General features: G+C 42.1%; 1 protein-coding gene across 1 annotated transcript in view; it reads left to right on the plus strand.

The window, feature by feature from the left end:
* Nucleotides 1-675: 675 nt before the first annotated feature.
* LOC120518773 (E3 ubiquitin-protein ligase TRIM39-like) overlaps nt 676-24,564 on the plus strand; it is a 29,593-nt gene continuing 5,704 nt past the window's right edge. The window contains exons 1-7 of the mRNA XM_039741726.1: nt 676-722; nt 2,159-2,271; nt 5,092-5,140; nt 6,690-7,105; nt 8,692-8,787; nt 15,404-15,637; nt 21,431-21,578. Coding sequence (XP_039597660.1) covers nt 2,179-2,271; nt 5,092-5,140; nt 6,690-7,105; nt 8,692-8,787; nt 15,404-15,637; nt 21,431-21,578 — 1,036 coding nt within the window. The 5' untranslated portion in view covers nt 676-722; nt 2,159-2,178. The remainder of the gene's footprint in view (nt 723-2,158; nt 2,272-5,091; nt 5,141-6,689; nt 7,106-8,691; nt 8,788-15,403; nt 15,638-21,430; nt 21,579-24,564) is intronic.

Here is a 24,564-nt window from a genome sequence, read left to right on the forward strand (position 1 = left end):
TCTTCCAGGTCTGACTTAGCTGGGAGTCTCCAGCAGGACCCTCCAGTAGCTCTGTGACGCCCTACGCAAGACTGCATCTCCCATACAATTCTGTGGATGTCCAAATGGTGGAACATCCAGCCAAGGTGTTGCAGTCCTCCTCTGTCTGTTCATTATTGTGGCCTCCTGACAAGAAAGGGAACATCAGTCCATCAAGTCAGGATGCCCACCTATTATGATGGCCTCCCTGCCAAGTAAGGAGACACCATGAATCCCGGGTGGGATGCCAGTCCATCCAAGTTTTCCATTACAACAGCACATACAGTATGCAAGAGCACATACAGTAACAGCTTTTATTACTAGGACTGGCAGAAACTGTGCCAGTGGTCCAGAAGGAGGAATGAAAACATCGGCTGGGTAGCATTGCTCAGGATCTTTGATTGCCCTGCTGGCCTTTTTTAGGATTGAACTCTCTGAAGAAAACTCCAAAAGTCAGTTTGACGACAACGTAATGAAGCCTACTGGAGTGCCATTGCTGGCTTCACTGCCACCTACTGCAGTCTTCATGCTCGCAATCAGCAGGCAGTGTGCCCGTTTGGCACCTTGTGTAAGATTTACGATACTGATTTGTGATTAGTGATAAGGGCAACTAAGGAAATGCACTCAGTGCCTTCTCGTTAAAAGATTAAGGCAGAGGAAAAACTTTCATTCCTGGACATCGCTCTGAGGCGGCAGCCCTGCAGGTAAGCGGCTCCTGGCATCTTGAAATGTTAGCTCAGCTTTAAGCAGGCAGTGACGGGCTACGATCTAAAAACGTGGCATAGAACAGAGATATGAGCGTCGCATGGTGCCCTGGGAACGTTAATGCTGAGGTCTATGGTGATTACTTAGACACGGAGCACAGCCAGTCTATTCATGAAACAAGCAAATGGAAAGAAGTGCCGCTCATGGTGCCCACCCTTGTGGAATCCAATCACCCATAAAAAGAGTAAATTCATGAGACTCACGAGAGCAGAGACATTGAGAGATAAACAGAGTGAAGATGACGATGGGACAACCAGCAATGACAAAAAGGACAATATTTTCAAATACACAAATGTCGGCTTTCTAACCTCAACCCGTTACACAAATATGTCGGCTAGTTTTACAAAAAACAATGTTTAAAAAAAACAAATAAATAACGAATAAAGGGAAAACGCTTCGGGTTCTGGATGGGCAAACATATAGATAGATAGATAGATAGATAGATAGATAGATAGATAGATAGATAGATAGATAGATAGATAGATAGATAGATAGATAGATAGATAGATAAATAGATAGATAGAACTGTATTTGTCCCCAGACGGAAATTAGGGATTTTTACGTTTGGTGAGTCAAATCAAAATGCAGTGGATTCAGAAAGGTTTGAGACCCCTTCACTTTCTGCACACTCTGTTGTGTTGTAGATTTCATTTTAAATGAAATCCTTTGGAGAGTGGATTTATCTTCTGGGGTGGTAAATGTTGATAGTAGACACAGACTCCATATTCCTTCTCATTTGTTCTGAATGCAATGATCTTTACTTTTATTATATTGAAATGGCACTCTGTAAAAGGTGCTATATAATAATTAATTGGAGACTGACATTCACCAGTCTGGACGATAAGTCTAATAGTAGGTACAAATTTCATATTCCCTATAATGTATGATGTATTGAATAATCTTTTATTTTATTAAGCTGAACAGACACTTTGTGAAGTGTCTTGTGATGGTTTGCTCTGTGAAGGGCGCTATATGACACGCAACTGGTGACTGGATTTACCTTTCAGAGTGGTATATTATAATAGTGGGCACCACTTCCAAAATTACCTGTAATTTGTCCCGAATTTAAATATTTAAAAATAACATGACATTTTCATTTTCTTGTTTGTTTGGCATTGATATGCTGTGTGAAAGGCACTATATAACTTTGAATTTAAAATTGACATTTACCATCCAGGATGATAAATCCAGCATTGTGCATTAATTCTATATTCCCTATAATCTTTCATTTGAATGCTTTGAACTGATACTCTTGTTTGCATTTCCTTGTAATGATAAAGTCTGTAAAGGGAGCTATATAACATACAACTTGATTTAAGAAACCCTACAGAATTCACCAAATCCATAGTAAACTTTGCTTTTTATTTTACTCCAGACGGCATAATTTCCCAAAATATGGAGGCAAGAAAAAGGAAAGCAACGCTTGACACATACAAGCAACAGAAACGGAGGTCAAATCAAAAGGGACAGGACACTCCTGGCAACAAGGTGTAGTAAATAAATCGAACTTTAAGCAACTAAATCGTCAGTTCGTAGCAATGTTGATTCACAAACTTGCCACCAGGTGGCGACCTATTTCTACTCTTCAGGGCTTTTAGAAAAAGGACGTTCAGCTCGCGCTCTCCTGCCAGTAGAAATAAATAATCCGCTGTCTGCTGCTTGACAATGGAGTTTGGTTTGATCCTTTTGAAGATCTAGTAAGGACAATTGTTTAGACTGAAATGAAAAATCATAGAATTATGCCCTCGTGACTGTGGCTGCTGTCCTGCCGCTTCTGTCTTTCCTCTCCTGCTGTCGCCCAGCTGTCCCTCATCCCCTCTCTCTTAAATTCTAAACATAGTCAGACACGCTACTGTTTTAACTTGGGTTCCCAACTTTAGTTTTTTTATTGAATAACGCCCCAAACACATTTTTGTTACTTTTTCAGCTTCCAACTGCGGCAACTCCAAAATGCCAAAAAACACAAACATATAATCTTAATACACCAAACATGCTAATATAAATATTCATTCCGGTATGTTTCTCCAAATATTGTAGAAAAAAAACAGTTTTCACTCCAGTCGCTTCAGCTAATTAGGAACGTTCAATCTTTCTTTCTTTCTTTCCGCGGCTCCTTTCATTTACTTCAGACGCTTTTCTGATCTGTTCGTGCTCGTGCACCTTTCCGCGCAGTTTTCCTCTTTGATTTCACGCATGCTCACTCCCATACCCCGTCATGCGCGTCGCCAATGTGCACGCGCAGCGTCTGCTCCCGCACAGCCGATAAAAACACGAGGCTCTAAGAAAAGAAACCAAAGATACTTGTTAAAAATTTAATAAGAATTAAAAAATAACAGCTTAACATTTTTCAGACGAGAAGGAAAACTATCGGAATAAATATTAAAGAACGCAGGAGCTCGCATAAAAATGAAAATCCACAAGTACATGTTTTTTACTGGTTTATTCTGTCAAGAAACGTATTATAATTATTGTTATTATCATTATTTTTATCACTCCTATTTTGCTACACTGATTTAATATTTTATTATTAGAAGTAATATTAGCATTATTATTAGTATTGCCAGTTTACTAACGCTTACGTCATATTTGACAGCTTTCAGTGTTAATATCTTGATAAAGAATTTCATTTATGACTAAAAGCACGCAGTATGAGCGCAAAACTGGATGACGGTAAGAACTGAACTCTTTCCTAAAGGAATATGCCACCAAAAATAATGCTTTGTTATATATTAATTATCCCATGTAGTTTGTGGCGATGGCTGAGAAAAAAATTTTAATCTCATATTTTCATGCAAAATGGAAGGAAAGAAGTTTATGATATGATAGACACCAGTGGTGACCAGTGCTGTATAACGGAAATGACGTGAAAACGTCCAGGGAGAAAAGCAGAGAAATTCTCCCGTTACTCGTGTTTCATAATCTACATGTCAGTTATCTAGTCGTTGTGCAAAACACTTAAAATAGTAAATAGATACTGTCCAGAATAATCAGTGCACATCATAAACTGGAAACCAAAAGCCTCATGGGAATGACTTTTTGCTTAAGTCTTATGCTTCTATATGGCTTCTTTTCCATTTTCTTATATGGCTGATGTCTTTATCCAAGGCGACTTAAACATTTCAGATGCACTTCATTTGTTTTTCCAATTGGAGCACAGACAATAGGAAATATGCACAGGGTAGTGCTGATGTACGTGAGGTGAAATCTCAGCCAGCTCAGTCACTTCCATTTCTCCATACTGCAGTTGTGATTTTTGTTTAGTGGCGAGAATATCCAAGAAAAAGAACTTGAAGTTTCAGCGTACAGAGAACTCTAAAGCATAGAGTAGCAAAGGTAAGTATGAATGTTTTCTATTTTTGTGAATAAATCCTAATTTGTAAAGCTAGTTGTTTGTTATGGGCGTGGCCATACGGGTCATAACCTTGATGCCAATTATGAAGGGGTTAAAAGAGTCAAAGTTTGAAGATATACTGTATCCTCGAAGGTCAGTTAGCGTTAAGAGGTGATATGATTGAAGTGTTTAAAATTATGAAGGGAATTAGTCCAGTGGGTCGAGACGGTGACTTTAAAATGAGTTCATCAAGAGCATGGGGACACAGTTGGAAACTTCCATCCATCCATTTTCCAAGCCGCTGAATCCGAACACAGGGTCACGGGGGTCTGCTGGAGCCAATCCCAGGGCACAAGGCAGGAACCAATCCTGGGCAGGGTGCCAACCCACCGCAGGACACACAAAAACACATACTAGGGACAATTTAGAATCGCCAATCCACCTAACCTGCATGTCTTTGGATTGTGGGAGGAAACCCACGCAGACACGGGGAGAACATGCAAACTCCACGCAGGGAGGACCCGGGAAGCGAACCCGGGTCTCCTTACTGCGAGGCAGCAGCGCTACCACCACGCCACTGTGCCGCCCCCAGTTGGAAACTTGTTAAGGGTAAATTTGGACAGTGAATAGAGCTCTGTGATGCCCTAATTCTTCTATATAAAGTTGTTTACTCAGTATATATTTATATAATACTATTATAAAGCTGTTGTTGTTTACATTTATACCGGTTTACATTTATAGAGTTAAGTACTCGTATTTACTATTTATTGTCTTTTTATATTCTTCTTCTAATCCACAGGCTTAGAGCTCAGCAACTAAGCATTTCATCACGTATTGTACAGTGTATAACTACATTTGACAAATAAAATGTGATTTTCTTAAAATTTATTCTTATATAACATTTGTTAAGTTTTGCAATATGTTTAATGAGAACACTTCCTGACCTAAACAATGTTGGACTCTACAATTTTGAACAGATTTACAAGGAGCTGCCGGAGAGCAGAGCAGAAGAGAACCTTGACAGAGGTAAGACAGAATCTGCAGTTTCGAAAACTTTGGTAACATCAGCTCAGTTCTTGACTGATGTTCTGAATGTTGTCATTGATCGAGGAATCACAAGTCTAACAACAAGATGTTGGGGAGCCAACCAGGTCTTCCCTTTCAGTAACTAAGATGTCCAGAACAAAATAAACAGGCGCACAGTGGCACAAACGGAAATCAAATCACAAATATGCTGTACCGTCTTATTAACAAAGGGTGCCAAGATCTGCAGAGAGGTCACGGGGTCACACTCTTCACAAAATGAGACAACTCCCACTGGGAGTGTCTCGGCTTTATAGTCTCTAGACCGGAAGAGGCGGAGTCAGTTGCCCTCACTGGGAGGTTTCTCTGAGCTGGGAGTGGAAAAAGAGACAATACCGTCAGTGACAGCGCCCCCCCATGTCCTGGAGTGGATGATGGACATAAAAGGTTACCCTCTGATTCACATGCATGATAGTGTTTAACATCACCTATATTACACACTTTAATTATTTTAATTTATATTTAAAATTTTGCTGTACTAAAACAAAACTTTAAATGTATAAATTGAAATATGTTACATCCTGACCATTTAATTTAAGGCTAGCATTTAGGTAATATAACGTTCATTATTTTCTAGGGATGGCTATCTGTGTCCCAGTGCAGATCAAAGCCCATATGGAGCCCTAGGTGGGTAGGGGGGGGGTGGTATGCTAAGCCCTTGAGTAACCAAAAAGGCACCCCTTGGTGTCAATAGGGTGGATAAGAGGAGGAGGGAGGTGTGAAGTGCATGCTGCTTGAGTTACTTTAACAAGGACCCTCAGTGTCCATAACTCCAACTCAGTACTATTAGACTTTGGGGGCAAGGTTGCCAGATGTGCGGTTTTCACTTCAAATTGTGATATTTGTGAAAGTCGTGCGCCTGGAAAAAAATTGATTTGGTGGTGTGCAGTTTTTTGTGTTGTTTCCAAAGAGTACATATGGCTGCCCAAATGGCAAAACTCCAAAGGGTATCCCCACCTCCCCCCAGACATTAACAGAGGTAAAACTCCAAGGGGGACCCAACCTGGATGTTGAATGCCCCAAAACTCTGCCCAGTCTTCAACAAAGTTATTCATTGGGTTAGTCCATTGTGCCCTAAGACAGGTTTTCAACTGTCTTTGAGCTGGGAATACATCTAGGATCTGGCAATCCTGGGGTGGGTGGTCCCCTTAGTGTCCGGGATGTGCTCCCTTTGAGTTACCAAAATGGATCCTTTTGGTGCCCATAAGCAGAACAGGGGAGGACAGAAAGGCTCTCCCTGAGTGACATAAATGGCACCCCTCAGTGTCTGGACCACACACCCCTTAACTGTCATAAATGGTTCCTCTCAGGTGACAGCAGTCTAGGTGGCAGCCTATGTCATCATGTTTGACCAGCTCTGTTATGTTCATTTCCCACAGGGGGCTTAAAGCAAGTTGGAAAAGTATAACAGGCACACCACATACTGTATGTCACACAGTTTGAGCACATCTTCTGGGGCTTTAAATGTTCTCCTTTGCTTTTTTCTCCTCAGCCATTACTTTTCATAAGGAGGACACTATGATCTGTGAAGACCAGCTTAGTTGTTCTGTTTGTATAGATGTCTTCACCGATCCGGTCACCACCCCATGTGGTCACAGTTTTTGCAGAGAATGCATTACACACTTTTGGGACCACAAAGAAGTCTTTGTCTGTCCATTGTGCAAGAGTGAATTTCCAGAAAGACCTACACTCAATCGGAACATCGTTTTGGCTGAAATATCAGAGAAAATGCAGAGTGCGATCGGGCAACACGCATCAGTCACATGTGACGTCTGCACTGTTGGAAAGCAAAAGGCTATCAAGTCCTGTCTGGAGTGCCTAACATCGTATTGCAGCCGACATCTGAAGGAACATTTCAAGGACGTCAACCTCCGGATGCACTCCTTGGATGACCCTGACACGTTCATGGTAAGTGCCAGCGCGCAGAATGTCATTCTGATTAGTCATTTGTCATTTAAAAGTGATGGGCGTACTGTTGGGATGGAGAGGGAGAAGCAGTGAAACAAAAATCAGCTAATAATTAATTACATTTAAATTGCACTTTACACAGACAGCCTCCACCAATGTGTAGCACCCACCTGGATGATGCAACGGCTGACATTATTGTATCAGTATGCTTACCACACATTATCTATTACTTGGTAAAGGGGTGAGATAGTTAGTCAATTAGGGTTAGGGTTAGGGTTAGGGTTGGGACATTCAGCCAAGACATCGGGATAAACCCTACTCTTCAATTGGACGGTAAACCCCATCTTAGTGAGGACATCTGGCTTTGTCTGGAAAGCATTAGGGAAAGAGGCCTTATTTTAGGAGTGTGTTATAGACCACCCAATGCCGACAGTAAGTTCAGTGCATGTCTGTTTAATAATATTAAAAAGGCAAGTTTACAGGGGGATATTATAGTCATTGGGGACTTTAACTACCTGAACATTAACTGAGTTAACCTTTCAAATAGCGGAGCACAGGAGCAGGAGTTTTTAGAAGTAATCAGTGACTGTTTCTTAACACAGCATGTTAAAGCACCAAGGTGGTGGTGACGACTGTCTGGATTTAGTATTTTGTATAATTAGGACAGAGTTGCGGGTGTAGAGGTGTTTGAACTACTAGGGTCAAGTGACCATCATATAATACAATTCTCAGTGTTTTAGAAGAGCAAGGATGCAGAGTCTAAAACTGTTAAGTTTAACTTTGGTAGGGAAAATTTTGAACAAATGCGGCAAAGTCACAGCAAAGGAGGATGAAATGGGATACGCTTCTAAGTGTGGAGACTGTCGAGGAGCAGTGGAACAGGTTCAAAAATGTTTCACATTTAATAGGATGGGTACACCCCAAAATTTGGAATTAGGAGGAAATAAAAAAAACTCTGCATTGGATTAGTAAAGAGTTAAAAAAGAAGCTGCAAAGGAAAAAACAGTTGAATAAGATGCATAAGACTAATAACTCCAGTGTGAATCATAGGACGTATGACGGCATGAGGTCAACCATTAAGAATAATATTAGGGATGGATGTGAGGTTATGGAAAATTGGGTAGGTATCTTTAAACAAAATTTCTAATTTATATGTAGGAAAAAAACCTCCTAATCTCAAGAGATTTCCATGGGTTAATACTGAGTAGATTTTGAAAAGATTGGCAATGGTGATTAACTTGTGTAGGAACAACAGATACAAGCTTCTCTACCTTAAAACGTGTTCTGCATTGGTTCCATATTTTAAGTAACTGATGATGACCTGCCGTGACCCTCTTCACTGCTCGCTATCATTACAGACAATAGCAACAACAGTAAATAGCATCTCTCAACCACAGGGCCGCAACCAACGTTTGGGTTATGGGCTGCCTCCGGTGGGTTGTGATTCAGTGGTTGAGAGACGTTTTTTTAAGCTTCCTCCTATCTTCATGAGTTCCATGACGCTTTATGATCAACATGTTGCCAACACAGGGCTTTGTAGTGCCTTGACATTTCATAAGCTTCCTCGTTTTTTTTTTTTTTTGCAGGCACAACTGGCTGATTCACAGGTCGAAATTCAGAAGAACATAAACAAGAGGAAGATAAAGATACATGACCTAAAGCAGGAAATGAAGTCCATCAAAGTAAGACGCTACGTGTGCTCATCAAATAATAGTTCCATTTTAAGGTCTAGTTTAAAAAAATTGTAAAAATCTGAGATGAGTGTGGACAACAAGTTAAGGCCAGACATACAATGTAAAGTTTATTGGCCAAATTAGGTGAGTGGCTTCACAGTTTTCAAGATGGTACCAAAGGTCCATCCATCCATCCATTATCCAACACGCTATATCCTAACTACAGGCTCACAGGGGTCTGCTGGAGCCAATCCCAGCCAACACAGGGCGCAAGGCAGGGAACAACAACAACATTTATTTCTATAACACATTTTCCTACAAATAATGTAGCTTAAAGTGGTTTCCATGATGAAGAAAGAGAAATAAAAAAAGACAAAGTAAGAATTAAAATCAGAGAACACTAATTAACATAGAATAAAAGTAAGGTCCGATGGCCAGGGAGGACAGAAAAAACAAAAATAACTCCAGATGGCTGGAGAAAAAATAAAATCTGCAGGGGTTCAGAGGTCACGAGACCACCCAGCCCCTCAAGGCATTCTACCTAACATAAATGATCAGTCCTCATTGTACGTTGTGCCCTGAGATAATCTGACCTAACGGAAGCATGTAGATTGAGAATAACAGCGGACCAGGATAGAGCCTTGTGGACCACCATATCGGATATCATGTGTCTTCGAGTTGTAATTCCCACAACTAACAAAGAATTTTCTCCCTGTCAGGTAGGATTCAAACCAATTTAAGACCCTGCCAGAGAGGCCCACCCATTGACTAAGGCGATTTCTAAGAATGTTGTGATCAATGGTGTCAAATGCGGCACTCAGATCAAGGAGGATGAGAACAGATAAATGGCCTCTGTCTGCATTTACCCGCAAGTCATTTACTACTTTAACGAGTGCAGTTTCTGTGCTGTGATTTGTTCTAAAACCCGACTGAAATTTATCAAGAATAGCAGGTTTATTGAGGTGGTCATTTAGCTGCATAATGGCTGCCTTCTCCAGAATTTTACTTAAGAAAGGCAGGTTAGAAATAGGGCTAAAATTTTCAAAAGCAGACGGTTCGAGATTATTTTTCTTGAGTAGGGTTTTTACTACAGCAGTCTTAAGACAAACCCCGGGCATGGCGCCAGCCCACCTCAGGGCACCCACTCACACACATTAAGCACACACTTGGGACAATTTAGAATCACCAATGCACCTAACCTGCATGTCTTTGGACTGTGGGAGGAAACCGGAGCAGACACGGGGAGAACATGCAAACTCCACGTAGGGAGGATCTGGGAAGTGAACCCGGGTCTCCTAACTGCGAGGCAGCAGCGCTAATCACTGCGCCACTGTGCTGCCCGGTACCAAACGTTCCAGTATTAAATATGACACATAACACAAGTAATTTAATTTACAGATTTTTAGTTGAAACTCAAAGAAAAACATTCACACAAAATGGACAGAAAATTACATACAACACAAACAAAAAAGAGCTTCTTGTCTAAAAGTGTTTGCACACCAATTTCATTTGTTTCAAGCTCTGATGTGAACACACCAATCGCAATCTGGTGCAGACCAAAACCACCATAAAGAGACCCTTTGGACCCTTTATACAGTGTGGTACCGAGCAAACCCTGGAGCGATTTGCATGAAGTTTGAATGTGATCTGACACGAGACCCAGTGGCGTCACCAGGGTTGGTGTCACCCTAATTTGGTAAGCAAGGCCGGATTAAGACCGCATGGGTGCTGTGATGAATAGAGCTCTGCAGCAGAAAGAAAGTTGACGTTCACGTGCTCTCAGACTGTTCGAAGTTATGACATTTCAATTTCCCACATCGTTATGTTGACGTGGGTTTCTAGTCAGACTAATGCGGAAAATGTGAAGTCACTGTTGATTTGGAAATTGATCTGCAAAAACACAAACAAAAAAAAAAAATTCAATATAAATGGCATTTTTTGTGGAAATAAAGAGCAAAATAAACTTACTGAATTTGTATCACTTCACTCCAAATGCATTTCTCACTATCCACCCATCCATTGTCTAACCCGCTGAATCCGAATACAGGGTCACGGGGGTCTGCTGGAGCCAATCCCAGCCAACACAGGGCACAAGGCAGGAACCAATCCTGGGCAGGGTGCCAACCCACCGCAGGACGCACACAAACACACCCACACACCAAGCACACACTAGGGCCAATTTAGAATCGCCAATCCACCTAACCTGCATGTCTTTGGATTGTGGGAGGAAACCGGAGCGCCCGGAGGAAACCCACGCAGACACGGGGAGAACATACAAACTTATTCTATAAAAAAAATCTTTGGTCAAGACGTGACCTTCTCGGAAAGACACTTTGACGTCCCGCGAGAACAACCAATTTATAAAGAAGATCACAGACATCTAACCTCTCAGTTGTTGGAATGCTTTTGCCAGACACAGTTCATGCACTCTCAGCTCTTAAAAACTCTTTACACGTTCTAGATGGAACGTCAACGACTAAACGAAGAAGAAAGAGCACCGCGTCGAAAAGAGACCCAAAAGCGTTGGAGAGAAAAGAAGGAAAAAAAGAATAATCTATGTGCAAATTCTGAAAATAAGGAAATAATCAGCCCGGACCAAGTGGAGTTGAAAACCTCGCAGGTCCAATCAGGGTCAGAAATAAAAGACTTCATAAAGACGTTCAAAAATGTTGGAGCGATACACATGCAGAGCAATATAGAGATTATGAAAGTACTAAAATTCAAAAGTATGAAAAAACAAAACAAAGTAAAGATCGAATTAGCACAAACCAACAGAAATTATTACTCTGTGAAATAACGGAACAGCAAAAAGAGTTTGAATATATGGACATAGGTGATATTTCAGAAGTATGTAGATATTGTAAGGCTTTAAAGTTTAAGTCTGAGACCTGTAGATCGTCTAAATCGTGTTGCCATCAGGGAAAAGTGGTGTTTCTTCCCAATGAAGAGGCGTATCCGTGAGAATTAAAAGATTTGTTGTTTGGTGAAAGTGAAATCTACAAACATCCATCCATCCATTATCCAACCCGCTATATCCTAACTACAGGGTCATGGGGGTCTGCTGGAGCCAATCCCAGCCAACACAGGGCGCAAGGCAGGAAACAAACCCCAGGCAGGGCGCCAGCCCACCGCAGAATCCACAAACACTACAGGCAAAATATCCGAATCTACAATAATCTTTACGCAATCGCATCATTCAATGCTCAGAACGTAGATTTACACAATAATGGACCATACGCTATGAGAATCTGTGGTCCTGCAACAATTAAAGCTACGACAAGTTTAATTTCGAAGAAACCACAATTCAGTCAGGTATACAGGTGCCGGTCATAAAATTAGAATATCATGACAAAGTTGATTTTTTTTCAGTAATTCCATTCAAAATGTGGAACTTGCATATTAGATTCTTTCATTACACACAGACTGATGTATTTCAAATGTTTATTTCTTTTAATTTTGATGATTATAACTGACAACTAATGAAAGTCCCAAATTCAGTATCTCGGAAAATTAGAATAATGTGAAAAGGTTCAATATTGAAGACACCTGGTGCCACACTCTAATCAGCTAATTAACTCAAAGCCTTTAAATGGTCTCTCAGTCGAGTTCTGTAGGCTACACAATCATGGGGAAGACTGCTGACTTGACGGTTGTCCAAAAGACGACCATTGACACCTTGCACAAGGAGGGCAAGACACAAAAGGTCATCGCTAAAGAGGCTGGCTGTTCACAGAGCTCTGTGTCCAAGAACATTAATAGAGAGGTGAGGGAAGGACAAGATGTGGTAGAAAAAAGTGTACAAGCAATAGAGATAACCGCTTGTACCCTGGAGAGGATTGTGAAACAAAACTGGGGGGGAGATTCACAAAGAGTGGACTGCAGCTGAAGTCAGTGCTTCAAGAACCACCACACACAGACGTATGCAAGACATGGGCTTCAGCTGTCACATTTCTCATGTCAAGCCACTCTTGAACAAGAGACAGCATCAGAAGCATCTCGACTGGACTGCTGCTGAGTGGTCCAAAGTTATGTTCTCTGATGAAAGTAAATTTTGCATTTCCTTTGGAAATCAAGGTCCCAGAGTCTGGAGGAAAAGAGGAGAGGCACAGAATCCACATTGCTTGAGGTCCAGTGTAAAGTTTCCACAGTCAGTGATGGTTTGGGGTGCCATGATATCTGCTGGTGTTGGTCCATTGTGTTTTCTGAGGTCCAAGGTCAACGCAGCCATCTACCAGGACGTTTTAGAGCGCTTCATGCTTCCTGCTGCTGATGAAATTTATGGAGATGCACATTTCATTTTCCAACAGGACCTGGCACCTGCACACAGTGCCAAAACTACCAGTACCTGGGCTAAGGACCATGGTATCCCTGTTCTTGATTGGCCAGAAAACTCGCCTGACCTTAACCCCATAGAAAATCTATGGGGTATTGTGAAGAGGAAGATGCAATACGCCAGACCCAACAATTCAGAAGAGCTGAAGGCCACTATCAGAGCAACATGGGCTCTCATAACACCTGAGCAGTGCCACAGACTGATCGACTCCATGCCACGCCGCATTGCTGCAGTAATTCAAGCCAAAGGAGCACCAACTAAATATCGAGTGCTGTACAGGCTCAAACTTTACATGTTCATACCTTTCAGTTGGCCAACATTTCTAAAAATCCTTTTTTTTTCAATTGGTCTTAATTTGTATTCTAATTTTCCGAGATACTGAATTTGGGACTTTCATTAGTTGTCAGTTATTATCATCAAGATTAAAAGAAATAAACATTTGAAATACATCAGTCTGTGTGTAATGGATTAATCTAATATACACCTTTCACTTTTTGAATGGAATTACTGAAATAAATAAACTTTGTAATGATATTCTAATTTTATGACCGGCACCTGTATATTTATGATCACGGAGAAGTGATGCAACATAGAATTGAAAGAGTATTTAACAATTCCCATAAAAATAACAATCTCTTTAAATTGTATATCCAGTTAACCAAACCTGGGGGTAGGTGAGCAAAGCAAGCAGGTGGGCGGAGTGCCCTAGTCAACTAAAAAGAAATGGCATTTTGGGCTGACCAGGTTTCAGGCTGACGATCGACTAAGATGAAAGGTCAGAATTACGTCACAACTTGGCTAAATTTGGGTAGCTTTGTTTTGTCCGAATTGTCCAAGTTACAATTCCGAATGTTCATGTGGTACTTCTAGATAGACAACTCTGATTTAACATCTTTCTGAGGGCGCATGAACACGCCAATCATTTAAACGATGAACCACATTTAATGCAGTGCAGTATCTCCCACTTTTAATGGCTCCTAGTCACTTGACCTATTCATTGATTCCCACAGATATTTCAGCCCGAAACTCTGCAAAAAATGTGGTCATTTGGTGGTGAAGAAAGATTCACAAATCTTGATTTTGCTGACGATGCTGTGATCTTCACTGAGTCAATGGAGGCTCTGATGAGGGCTCTTGAGAGATTGAGTGAGGACTCTGAGTGTCTGTTCTTGCGAGGGTCCTCATAAAAACCAAGAGCCAGGCCTTTAATGACCTCTTGGACACGGCCATTGGAGGTGTGTCTGTCTGCACAGAGAGTGTCGACCTCGTCGAGAGGTTTACTTACCTCAGCAGTGACATTCATGTGTCTGGTGACTCTTCCGATGAAGTCAATAGATGGATTGGGAGAGCATGGGTGGTCATGAGGTTGCTGAAAAGGGGTGTGTGGCGCTCCCGATATATCTTTAAAAGGATGAAGGTCCAAGTCTTTAGAGTCCTGGTGCTCCCTGTTTGCGAGACATGGACGCTATCCAGTGACCTGAGATGAAGACTGGACTCCTTCACATGTGTCTCTTCAGAGAATCCTTGGTGTACCACTGGTTTGACTTTGTGTTGCTCAGGTAGTCCCGAATGAGGCACATGGCCTGCATTGTGAAGGAGCGTCAGTTACGACACTACGGTGCAATTCCCTGAGGGTGATCCAGCTCATTGTTGAGGATCCGAGTGGCTGGACCAGGCCAAGAGGATGCCCACGTAACACCTTGCAGATAGAAGGTCGTTTCCAGAGGGTGGGTCTGCCTGGGGGGGATGCCAAACAGGATCCTGAGTTGTTTCGTCGTGTGGTGGGTGCAGTGACGCGCTGTACCAGTACTCCCTAACTTGACCTGACCTGAGTCATTTGGGTGTCACCTCCTTTGATGATGCCACCCAGTGCAGTCTCACCCCCTCCCCCCAAGAGACACAACTGATTGTACCAATCTCACTACAGGACGTACAGTGCATTATGGGTGAAATTGCGCATGCTGTGGTAGTCCAAACCTAAACGTCTGTTGTTGGTAATTAGACATTCTTCCAAATTTCAGAGGCATACAGGTTAGGTTAGATGGGTCCCCTAAATGAGTGCGCCCACAAGATTGTCTGCTGCCTTGTTCAGGGTGTATTTCGACTTGCTGCTAATGCAGCTGGGATTCACCTTGACAACCATGACACTGAACTGGAACGAGTGGGAAGAGTTTGTTTAATTTTTTTTCCTTAAGTTTCAACCTTTCTGAAAACCTAAAGGTGTAAAAAAGAATTTGAACAATTAGGGTGAAGGCTAAATAACGTGGTACATGTCGTTGTGTTGCCCAACAGAAGGTGGCCCATAAGGAGAAAGAGGAGAGCGAGAAAATACTGGACAGGCTGGCACAGCGTATCGAGAAGACCAAAGCGGAGATGAATCGACTCGTGAAGGAGAAGCAGAAAAGCAAACTGCAGCGGGCTAAAGCCAGCGTGAGACAGATGGAGGAGGACATCACCCGGCTGGAGCACCGGAGCAGAAGGCTACAGAATCTTCTCCCAAAAGTGGACTGTGCAGCAGAGCAGGAGGTGACTATCACAAGAAAGACGATAGGAAGACCATACAGTAGGTCACATAGATGAGAAGAACCCACTGAGAGTTAGCAGCTTACTGAGAAACCGTTCCACTTTGGGTTATCAAGAGTAGACTGATGGGCAAGAATGGCCAATTTATCCATTGAAAATTAAATCTACGATACAATCAAGTGTGCAGAGAGGGAAGGGGGTCTGAAAACTTTTTGGAGTCGCTGTAAGTGGTGCCCACGCAGGTTTAATTTTTGTCTCAAGTCACAGGTGTGCGTTCAGGTGAGTGCGAGAGGGGACAACCAGTGACGATGCAAATAGCGTAGCTTCAAGAAACAGCCTTGTTGGCCTGGTGTTTGTGTTTTACACCCAATGGCAGAATAGAAAATAGAAAGGGCAGGTGGGGAGATTGCTGCTGAACTTGTGGCACCTGTGACCAAGAAAAGACAACCCCGGGATGCTGGCCTTAGTGGCAGAGTTTCAAAGATAAATCATAAGTGAAACTGGCAAATGAAAAGGAAAGGTTAAAATGGGCAAAAGAACACGGACGTTGAGCAGAAGACGACTGGAAAAGCATTTTACGCTCAGAATCTCAGAGTTGTCTTTTCTCTGTTGGAGACGCCACTTGTATTTAATATGGCACTTGGTGCCACTGCCCTACTGCCAAGAGGTTTTGCCGGCCTAAGGAAAAGTCATCTCTGATGGAGGATCGCAGGAATTGTCGGGTAGAGGTGGTCCTTTCACTGGATTGGCTGCCCCAGCACTAACTCAGCTGTGGAATGGCCAATAGGGGGAGGCAGCTTGATGGCCGCGGTCTCGAGTCCTATTATGTGATATCATCTACTGTTGAATTTTACTCTGCACTTGTAATAATACTATTGCACTACTGTATTGTATTGAGGATTACTTGCGTTCTGTTCTCTGTATTGTATTGTACAGGGTGGAACAGGGAAACAGGAAATTTTGAAAATAGATGTTGGTGACCCTGGGGCATCAGCAGTTTTTTGGGACCGATGCGACCTCATTTAGAACCCCTTGCCATAAGTTATAATGGAGCAGAGGAGTGGAGCGCAACGAGTATTCACTGTGAAAGCCTTTTATAAGAATGGTGTTAGTGTGACTGTTGTGCATAAAGAATTTCAGTATTATTACCAGTTAGGACGTTATGATTGTGTCCCGTCTACTCATGTGATTACAACCTGAGTGCGTAATTTCAAAGAAACGGGTTCAGCCTTAAAAAGGAAATCCCCAGGAGGAGCCACTTTTGCATAATGCTCGACAATCGATGGCAGCTATTCCACGATTGTTTGGAAGCCGCGTCATTTCACCCAACAGTGACATTCCATGGCCTCCAAGAACCCCAGATCTCATTCTCCCCAGGTGGTGTTCGAACAGCCCGCACACCAGAGAACATTGAGGCTGTTCGGACTGCCATTGTGAGGGTCTCCCCCTTCATTTTCTATACTAGTCAGATCCAGTGTGCCCTCTTCTCTCAAGACAGTAATGGACACCTTTGTATGAAATGTTCAGTATCTTGTCTAATCTGTCACATGCAGTAACCTCCACTCTACATGAAAAACAACACACTGACATGTTTCTTGAGACAGCCATTTCACTTTGGCCATTTCTGAACCCAGAACTGAACTGTTTCAGTGTGTGAAGGAAAACTTTCATACATTTTCATAGTGCGAGAGTGTTGTACCGTGTTAGCCATTATGAATGTAGTGAGAAGTCAAGTAAAATGGCACCTTTTATTGGTTAACTAAAAGGATTTCAATATGCAAGCTTTTGAGGCAAATCAGGCCCCTTCTTCAGGCAGATGGAATCAAACACATTTTCATGAAATTCACCCTTACCCAGTTTTTTTCTGTGTTCTTTTTGTGGTGGCCCTACCACCTCACAGGTTCAGCATCCTGGGTTTGATTGCCTCAGATGTTGTCCATATGGAGACAGCTTGTTATCCCAATGTCTGGGTGGGTTTCCACAGATACATGCAGGATAAGATAACTGGGGATTGTAAAGTTTCCACATGTGAGTGTAGGTGTGTGCCAGGACGTGAATGCAAAATGAAACTCATAAATGTTCGGTTTAATGGAAGATGAACATCCCCGAGGGATATTCTGTAAATCAATTTTTATGTAAAATGTCCAAACCCTTATTTACACTGTACACATATTAATAATCAATAATAGTCCTACATTTAATGTTATGAAAACTAAAAAAACCTCTATTCAAACTCCTTCAATAAGATCTGCTTATCTTCTTGTTCTTTCGGCTGCTTCCATTAGGGGTTGCCACAGAGGATCATCTTCTTCCATATCTTCCTGTTCTCGTCATCTTGCTCTGTCACACCCATCATCTGCACGTCCTCTCTCACCACATCCATAAGCCTTCTCTTAGGCCTTCCTCTTCTCCTCTTCCCTAGCAGCTCTATCCTTAACATCCTTCTCTCAGTATACCTCTCATCTCTCCTCTGCACATGTCCAAACCAACACAATCTCACCTCTCTGACTTTGTCTCCAAACCTTCCAGCCTGAGTTGACCCTCTAATGTTCTCATTTCTAATCCTGTCCATCCTCGTCACACCCAATGCAAATCTTAGCATCTTTAACTCTGCCACCTCCAGCTCTGTCTCCTGTGCCACCGTCTCTAGCCCATATAACATAGCTGGTCTCACTACCGTCCTGTAGACCTTCACTGTCACTCTTGCTGATATCCGTCTGTCACCAATCACTCCTGACACTCTTCTCCACCCATTCCACCCTGCGTGCACTCTCTTTTTCACTTCTCTTCCACAATTCCCATTACTCTGTGCCCAAGTATTTAAACTCATCCACCTTCACCAACTCTACTCCCTCATCCTCACCATTCCACTGACCTTCCTCTCATTCACACACATGTAATCTGTCTTGATCCTACTGACCTTCATTCCTCTGCTCTCCTCATATCTCCACCTCTCCAGGGTCTCCTCAACCTGCTCCCTACTCTCGCTGCATCGTCTTATAAATTTGATAAAACAGTTCATTAAAATTTTAGTAAAGACAGAACAAATTACTTTGAAATTTTAAATTAAATAAAACATTAAAATTCAGTAATACAGGGTGGCACAGGAACACTGGAAATTTTCAACTGATGATCAATGCACGAAAAAACACATTACAAAAATACACTTATTAATAAAATGTATTGTACAGGATATGCAATTAATGAGGGCAATCAATATTCATTCAATATTAATTTAGTTGATACAGCAGGGAAAAGGGGAAAGAGAAGAGCAAATCAAGGAAGAAGTAAGTGTGAAGAATTGGGTGCCTGAGCAGAGCGAAAGGGAGGCAGTGCAGTCAATAGCCCTGCAGAAGAACGAACGATTTCTAGGGGCTGATTTTTCAGGGGAGCGGGTTCAATGGTGGTGGAGTCCTCCTCAAGGATCTGAGTGACACCACGGGTGCGAGGATGAAGGTGGGAGGACAATCGATCCCAAGCAACAGAGGTAGCTAAGATGGGGATCGGTGAGGAGGACCGTGGCTGTGAGAGTCTCCATCAGTGAGCCGGGGAGACAGAGAGGGAGTTGTGTTGGGCTTGTGCGGGAAGAGAGGAGGACGATTAAGGACCTGATGGCTGTTGTTTCATGCTGGTTTTAGCTCTCAGGGACTATTCACTGTATTATATGATTAATTATTTATTTAAGGAAGATCACTGAACTATTAAACACTAATTGTTTGTGGATTTTATTAAAAGCCCTTGGCACCCCTGCACTAACCCCTTGCTAAAGGTGCCCTAACCCTAACCTGGCTCATCTCGGTTCATGACTATTGACGGTTTTGAGTTTAAGAGTCTCCTGGATGCACCAGGGAGTGTGGAGCTGACCCAGACCACACAAGTCATTACTTATTTCAACAAAGTTGAATTTGGCCAAATGTAAAAGTTTGATTACCATCAGTATATACAGGTAAAATTCCGTTACAACTGATATCTTAACAACAAAATTTTCATTACAACGAAGTATTTTTATGGTCCCGACAGTTTCCGCGTACATTGAGCAGATACAACGAAGTGCCCAAAAGACCTTAAAATGCCTGGATGAATCATCCACAGAGCAGTTAGTTCTGTGGTCGCAGCTCAGTTGTGCACAACGATTCCCAATTCTTTGAACTTTCCTCATGCTGTTTTTGTTCTCTGTGGTTTTCAGTGATACCTTTTGCTTATTGCTCGTCAACATTTGAAAAACATCCTTTGGAATTTAACTCACTGTCTTCCTCCTATAGAAACGGCAGGCATGAAAAAACAATAACAGTTCATATTAGAAAAAATAAAACTTTACATTTTTGCAGCAAAAAAAAAAATGACTTTGCCAGTGAATTCAGAATTTCGCTATCGACACTGTCATCTTTCTTGAAAGACCGAGCAAAAGTGAAGAAAAATCTCGGATTGCAAATGTATGCACACTGCTGAATTTGAAGACATCGAAAAAGCCGTTTTTATGTGGTTCGGTGACACTCGTTCAAGAAACATTCTTATTAATGAGGCACTCATTGAAGAAAATGTGAGGTTTATCAACTCTCTTGGGACCTCCCCCAACTGGACAAACTGCCAAAGAGTGTCCTGAAGTGCGATCACCACATCTGTGGAAGACTGTTTATCTGTTGCCGGGGCAACAGCAGGCTCACAGCTCTGATGCGGCTCTTCACCAAAGCAAACAGAAGAGATCTCAATGGGTGATGCAAGGAACATTGGAAGTGTAGGACACAGGATTACTTGGCCACTAACCTGCCCACCACTCTGCCTGACTGCCTGACTTAGCCTCGTGTTTTGGGCTGTAAGACAGGGACTTATAGAGCGACCCCGATCTTTTAGGATTCGCTTCTGTGGTGCTTCACTGCACTACTGTAAGTCTGCTGTTGCCCTGCTCCGGCAACGGACAAACAATCTTACACAGACGCGACAATCGTTCTTTGGGACGCTTTTCAGCATGACGTTCCCGTTGGGTGGTGGGGATCCCAAAAGAGTTCAGAAACCTTACAATATGAAGAAGAAGAAAAGGATGATTCGGCTTCTGATTGATGACTGTGCTGCCCACAACATGCTTCTGCATTTAGATAATATTCGTGCTGAATTCCACCCACCCAATTGCACAGCAGTGCTTCAGACATGGATTTGGGCATCATTCGCACCCTAAAAAGTGTATTATCGCAAGGAAATGCTGAGAAAAATTCTCATCAGCATAACTTGTATACAGGAGAAGATTAAAATTAACATGAAAGAAGCCATTGAAATGATTGCAAATGCCAGGACGCAAGTTAAAGAAAGCACTATGGTAACAAATACAGAATCTCATTACAACAAAATATTTTTTAGGTCCCTGGCAGTTCATTGTAACGGAATTTTACCTGTAGGTCTTTCTACTTCTCTTTGTTTTAAATTTTGGTGAGCATGGTCTTCCAGAAGGTCAAGTTTGGAAACAGTTGTTCAAATGGCGTCCTCTGCTTTTCTGTTTGCCCATTGAGGTTCTCCACAGAGAGCAGACCCCCATCTTTGTATTCTTTTCCTAAAGTTTTATTATTGTTAGTCACAGACAGAAACCACACCAGGAATGAAAAAGTCTGTCAGTATGCTCTTGATATGACACGTGTAATAGTTCTGTAGGTAAGAAACGCTTTCAATAACCTCGGCCATCTTGTTCCAATGTTTTTCCTATGAAGCTTCTATTTCTGAGTAGACAGCTGGTGGCCTTTAATCCCTAACTGCTGCCTGTAACAAAACAAAGAGCAGACCTGTTGACTCCATGATTGTCTTTCACAGCCTCCCCCTGATGTTTCTGCTGCACCTGAAGATGAAGGTCTGCCAGCTGATGACACGGCCCCCAACTTCCATTTGAGCGTTTTCAGTAAGGAGTTCTCTGTGATGGCAGAGCATCTGAGAATGGAGTTGGATGAAATAATAGAAGGAGGTTTGTATAAATGCCGGCCTTTTGGGTGAGGTTGGCATTTCTGTGTTCATAACTGGAAAGCTGAACATTGATGGACGCCCTCCACAAGGACACGGTCACGATTCAATGAGCCGCTGGTCAGCGGTGGATACTCACTTAGGTGAAACTCAACGGACTGAAAGTCTATCAGGTCTGCTAAGAGCCGTGATTTACCAGAGCCGACATCGGGGGGCTGCCCTGACAACACGATCCGCTGCTGGGTTCTGAATTGGCATCACGTTTCATCACAGATAACACAACTTCTGTTGACGCCCCTTGCCCCACCTCTCAACGCTGATTGGTGATTCGATTTAGTTTTGGCACGATTAAAGCGCGGTCTCAAATTGAAATGCAGCACACATGGAGTTGCCTCTAAGTGAAATGCAATACGGCCGCTTTGTTTTCAGTTGTGACATGCGATCTGTGGACATGAATTAAAATGTGATGTGCTTTTGGATTACATTTAAAATGGACACAAAAATTGTGTGCCGTAGAGAAAAGCATTGATACGTTTTTAATTATGACACAATAAAACCAAAATAAAACGTTCCACTTGTGTTTACATGTAGTTTAGATGTTGGATTGCATCTTCCATATCCCCATTTAATACAATTGGTGCTTTACAAGTCTTAATAAAACCAAGCAAAAACTATAAGGTCTTGATATACAGGGCAAGAGAGACTGTTAAATAATCCTTATTCTAACGTGTCATCGGTGTTGTGCAAGTATGTAACGATCACCAACTTTTTATGTCCTATATGTAATTTACTTACATTAAATTTCATCTGCCACAAATTTGCCAAGGCCCCTCTGTAATGACCCAAGAGAATCTCGATTATCTGCCACTCCACCCAGCCTGGTATCATCTGCTCTATATACAGTATTCTGTAACAATCACTCTGCTATCCTGTAAAGCTCCTTGAGCTACATCATTTGTATGAAAACGTGCTATAGAAATAAATGTTGTTGTTCTATATGACATACTATCATATGTGTAAGAGCCATTTGCTAGTAATTTAAATTATATGAATAATTTTACTAAATATTCGTGCATAATCTATGGGAGGTCCCTATAACCCCCATAAATTGAACTGAATTGGTATATTCTAACTCAGAGGTCTCCAACACATCACTTGCAAGCTACCAGTAGCTGGCAAACCTTTTCCAAGTAGAGCGCCAAAGGGTTAATGAATCCTACATAAATTTGAAAACTTGATTTAGTCAAATCAGGGGTGGGCGATCTTTCCAAAAAATCGTATCACGATCCTTTTAACACAAAATCACAATCTGAATTGCAATCTATCTTTTCAATGTGGCATGCACTTAAGAGAATAGTCGGACTCAGACTCATCAAGACCTAAGTAACACTTTATTTTAAATATCAAACAAAGTTGAGTTTAATTGTTCTCTCATTCGCTAGCTAAGCGGAGTTAAGGTACCAACCCCAAAGCTGGCGAGTGAGTGAGGAAGGCCCCTCTCCCCTCGGAGAGATCCATTACTTGGATCTCAGATTCACGCAAATAATTTGGTAACCGCAAGTGAACTAAATCAACTGAAAACGTAGCTGCGTTTTTCCAAAGTTACCAACGTTCAGCAGCTCTAACTCAAAAAAATGGGATTCAGCAAAAGCCTGACATGCAGAAATGATTCCACAGACAAAATATCTTTATTTTTATAAGTATAGTTAAGTTTCAAAGTAAAACAGTTCACACAAAAAAGAAATTAAAATAGCAAAAAAAAAGAAAAATTAATGTTAAGAAAGGGCGGCACGGTGGCGCAGTGGGTAGCGCTGCTGCCTCGCAGTTAGGTGATCCGGGTTCGCTTCCCAGGTCCTCCCTGCGTGGAGTTTGCATGTTCTCCCGTGTCTGCGTGGGTTTCCTCCGGGCGCTCCGGTTTCCTCCCACAATCCAAAGACATGCAGGTTAGGTGGATTGGCGATTCTAAATTGGCCCTAGTGTGTGCTTGGTGTGTGGGTGTGTTTGTGTGTGCCCCCTGTGGTGGGTTGGCACCCTGCCCAGGATTGGTTCCTGCCTTGTGCCCTGTGTTGGCTGGGATTGGCTCCAGCAGACCCCCGTGACCCTGTATTCGGATTCAGCGGGTTAGGAAATGGATGAATGGATGTTAAGAAAAGTTCAGTTCAAAGCTTACTCTTGTTACATCTCAAATCGTTACTATTTACTTAACATTTCTGAACCATTTCAAGACGGTCAGAAAACCGTATGCTTATCCCATTTGCAAGTTGAAAATGGGTCTTTTAAGTCCCCATGTACTGGGACCTGTTCTAAACACAGCAGAATCTATTATCACACTGTATCTCGGTTATAGCAAGAAGGGTCAAACTCTTACTAACTTATAGGGAGAAAAGACCATACCATAAGCTATGACTATGGAAGAAATTTATATTCTATTCAAATTAAGCAAACATTAATATGAGTTTAACTCAAAGCTTTAACTTTCTAACATTGGCTCTTACAGGAATGTTCAAGCAAATTATAGAAAAAAACCCGCTCTAAATCCGTTAAGTAGTTCTCTCGGGAAAAGCGGACAGAGAGACAGACAGATAGACGTTAGATTTTATATATTATATATTAGTAAACCTTCAAAATAATGTGCAGTTAAAGTCTCAACAGCATTCTCAGCATTTCTGGAGCTTCATACAGAAAATGTCTGCTTTGTTTGGGTCTCCATACCTCTGTGAGTCGGCCTTTTCTGACGTGAATGTCATGAACTCAAAGTCCAGAACAAGACTGACAGACGAACATCAAAATGACTCCATAAGAGTTACACTCCACCATACACCTCAGTGCCAGTCATCTGACTAACTGAAAAACACATCACACATGCGACTGGACCTGTGAATAAAGTGAAACAGTGACATGTGACACGATGACAAATGAATAAGTCATATCTGTTGTGACAATAATACGCCAAAGACATCATAAAGGTTTGGGGCAGCCACCCGTATATT

This window comes from Polypterus senegalus, chromosome 18 (genome assembly GCF_016835505.1).
Source record: "Polypterus senegalus isolate Bchr_013 chromosome 18, ASM1683550v1, whole genome shotgun sequence".
NCBI lineage: Eukaryota > Metazoa > Chordata > Cladistia > Polypteriformes > Polypteridae > Polypterus > Polypterus senegalus.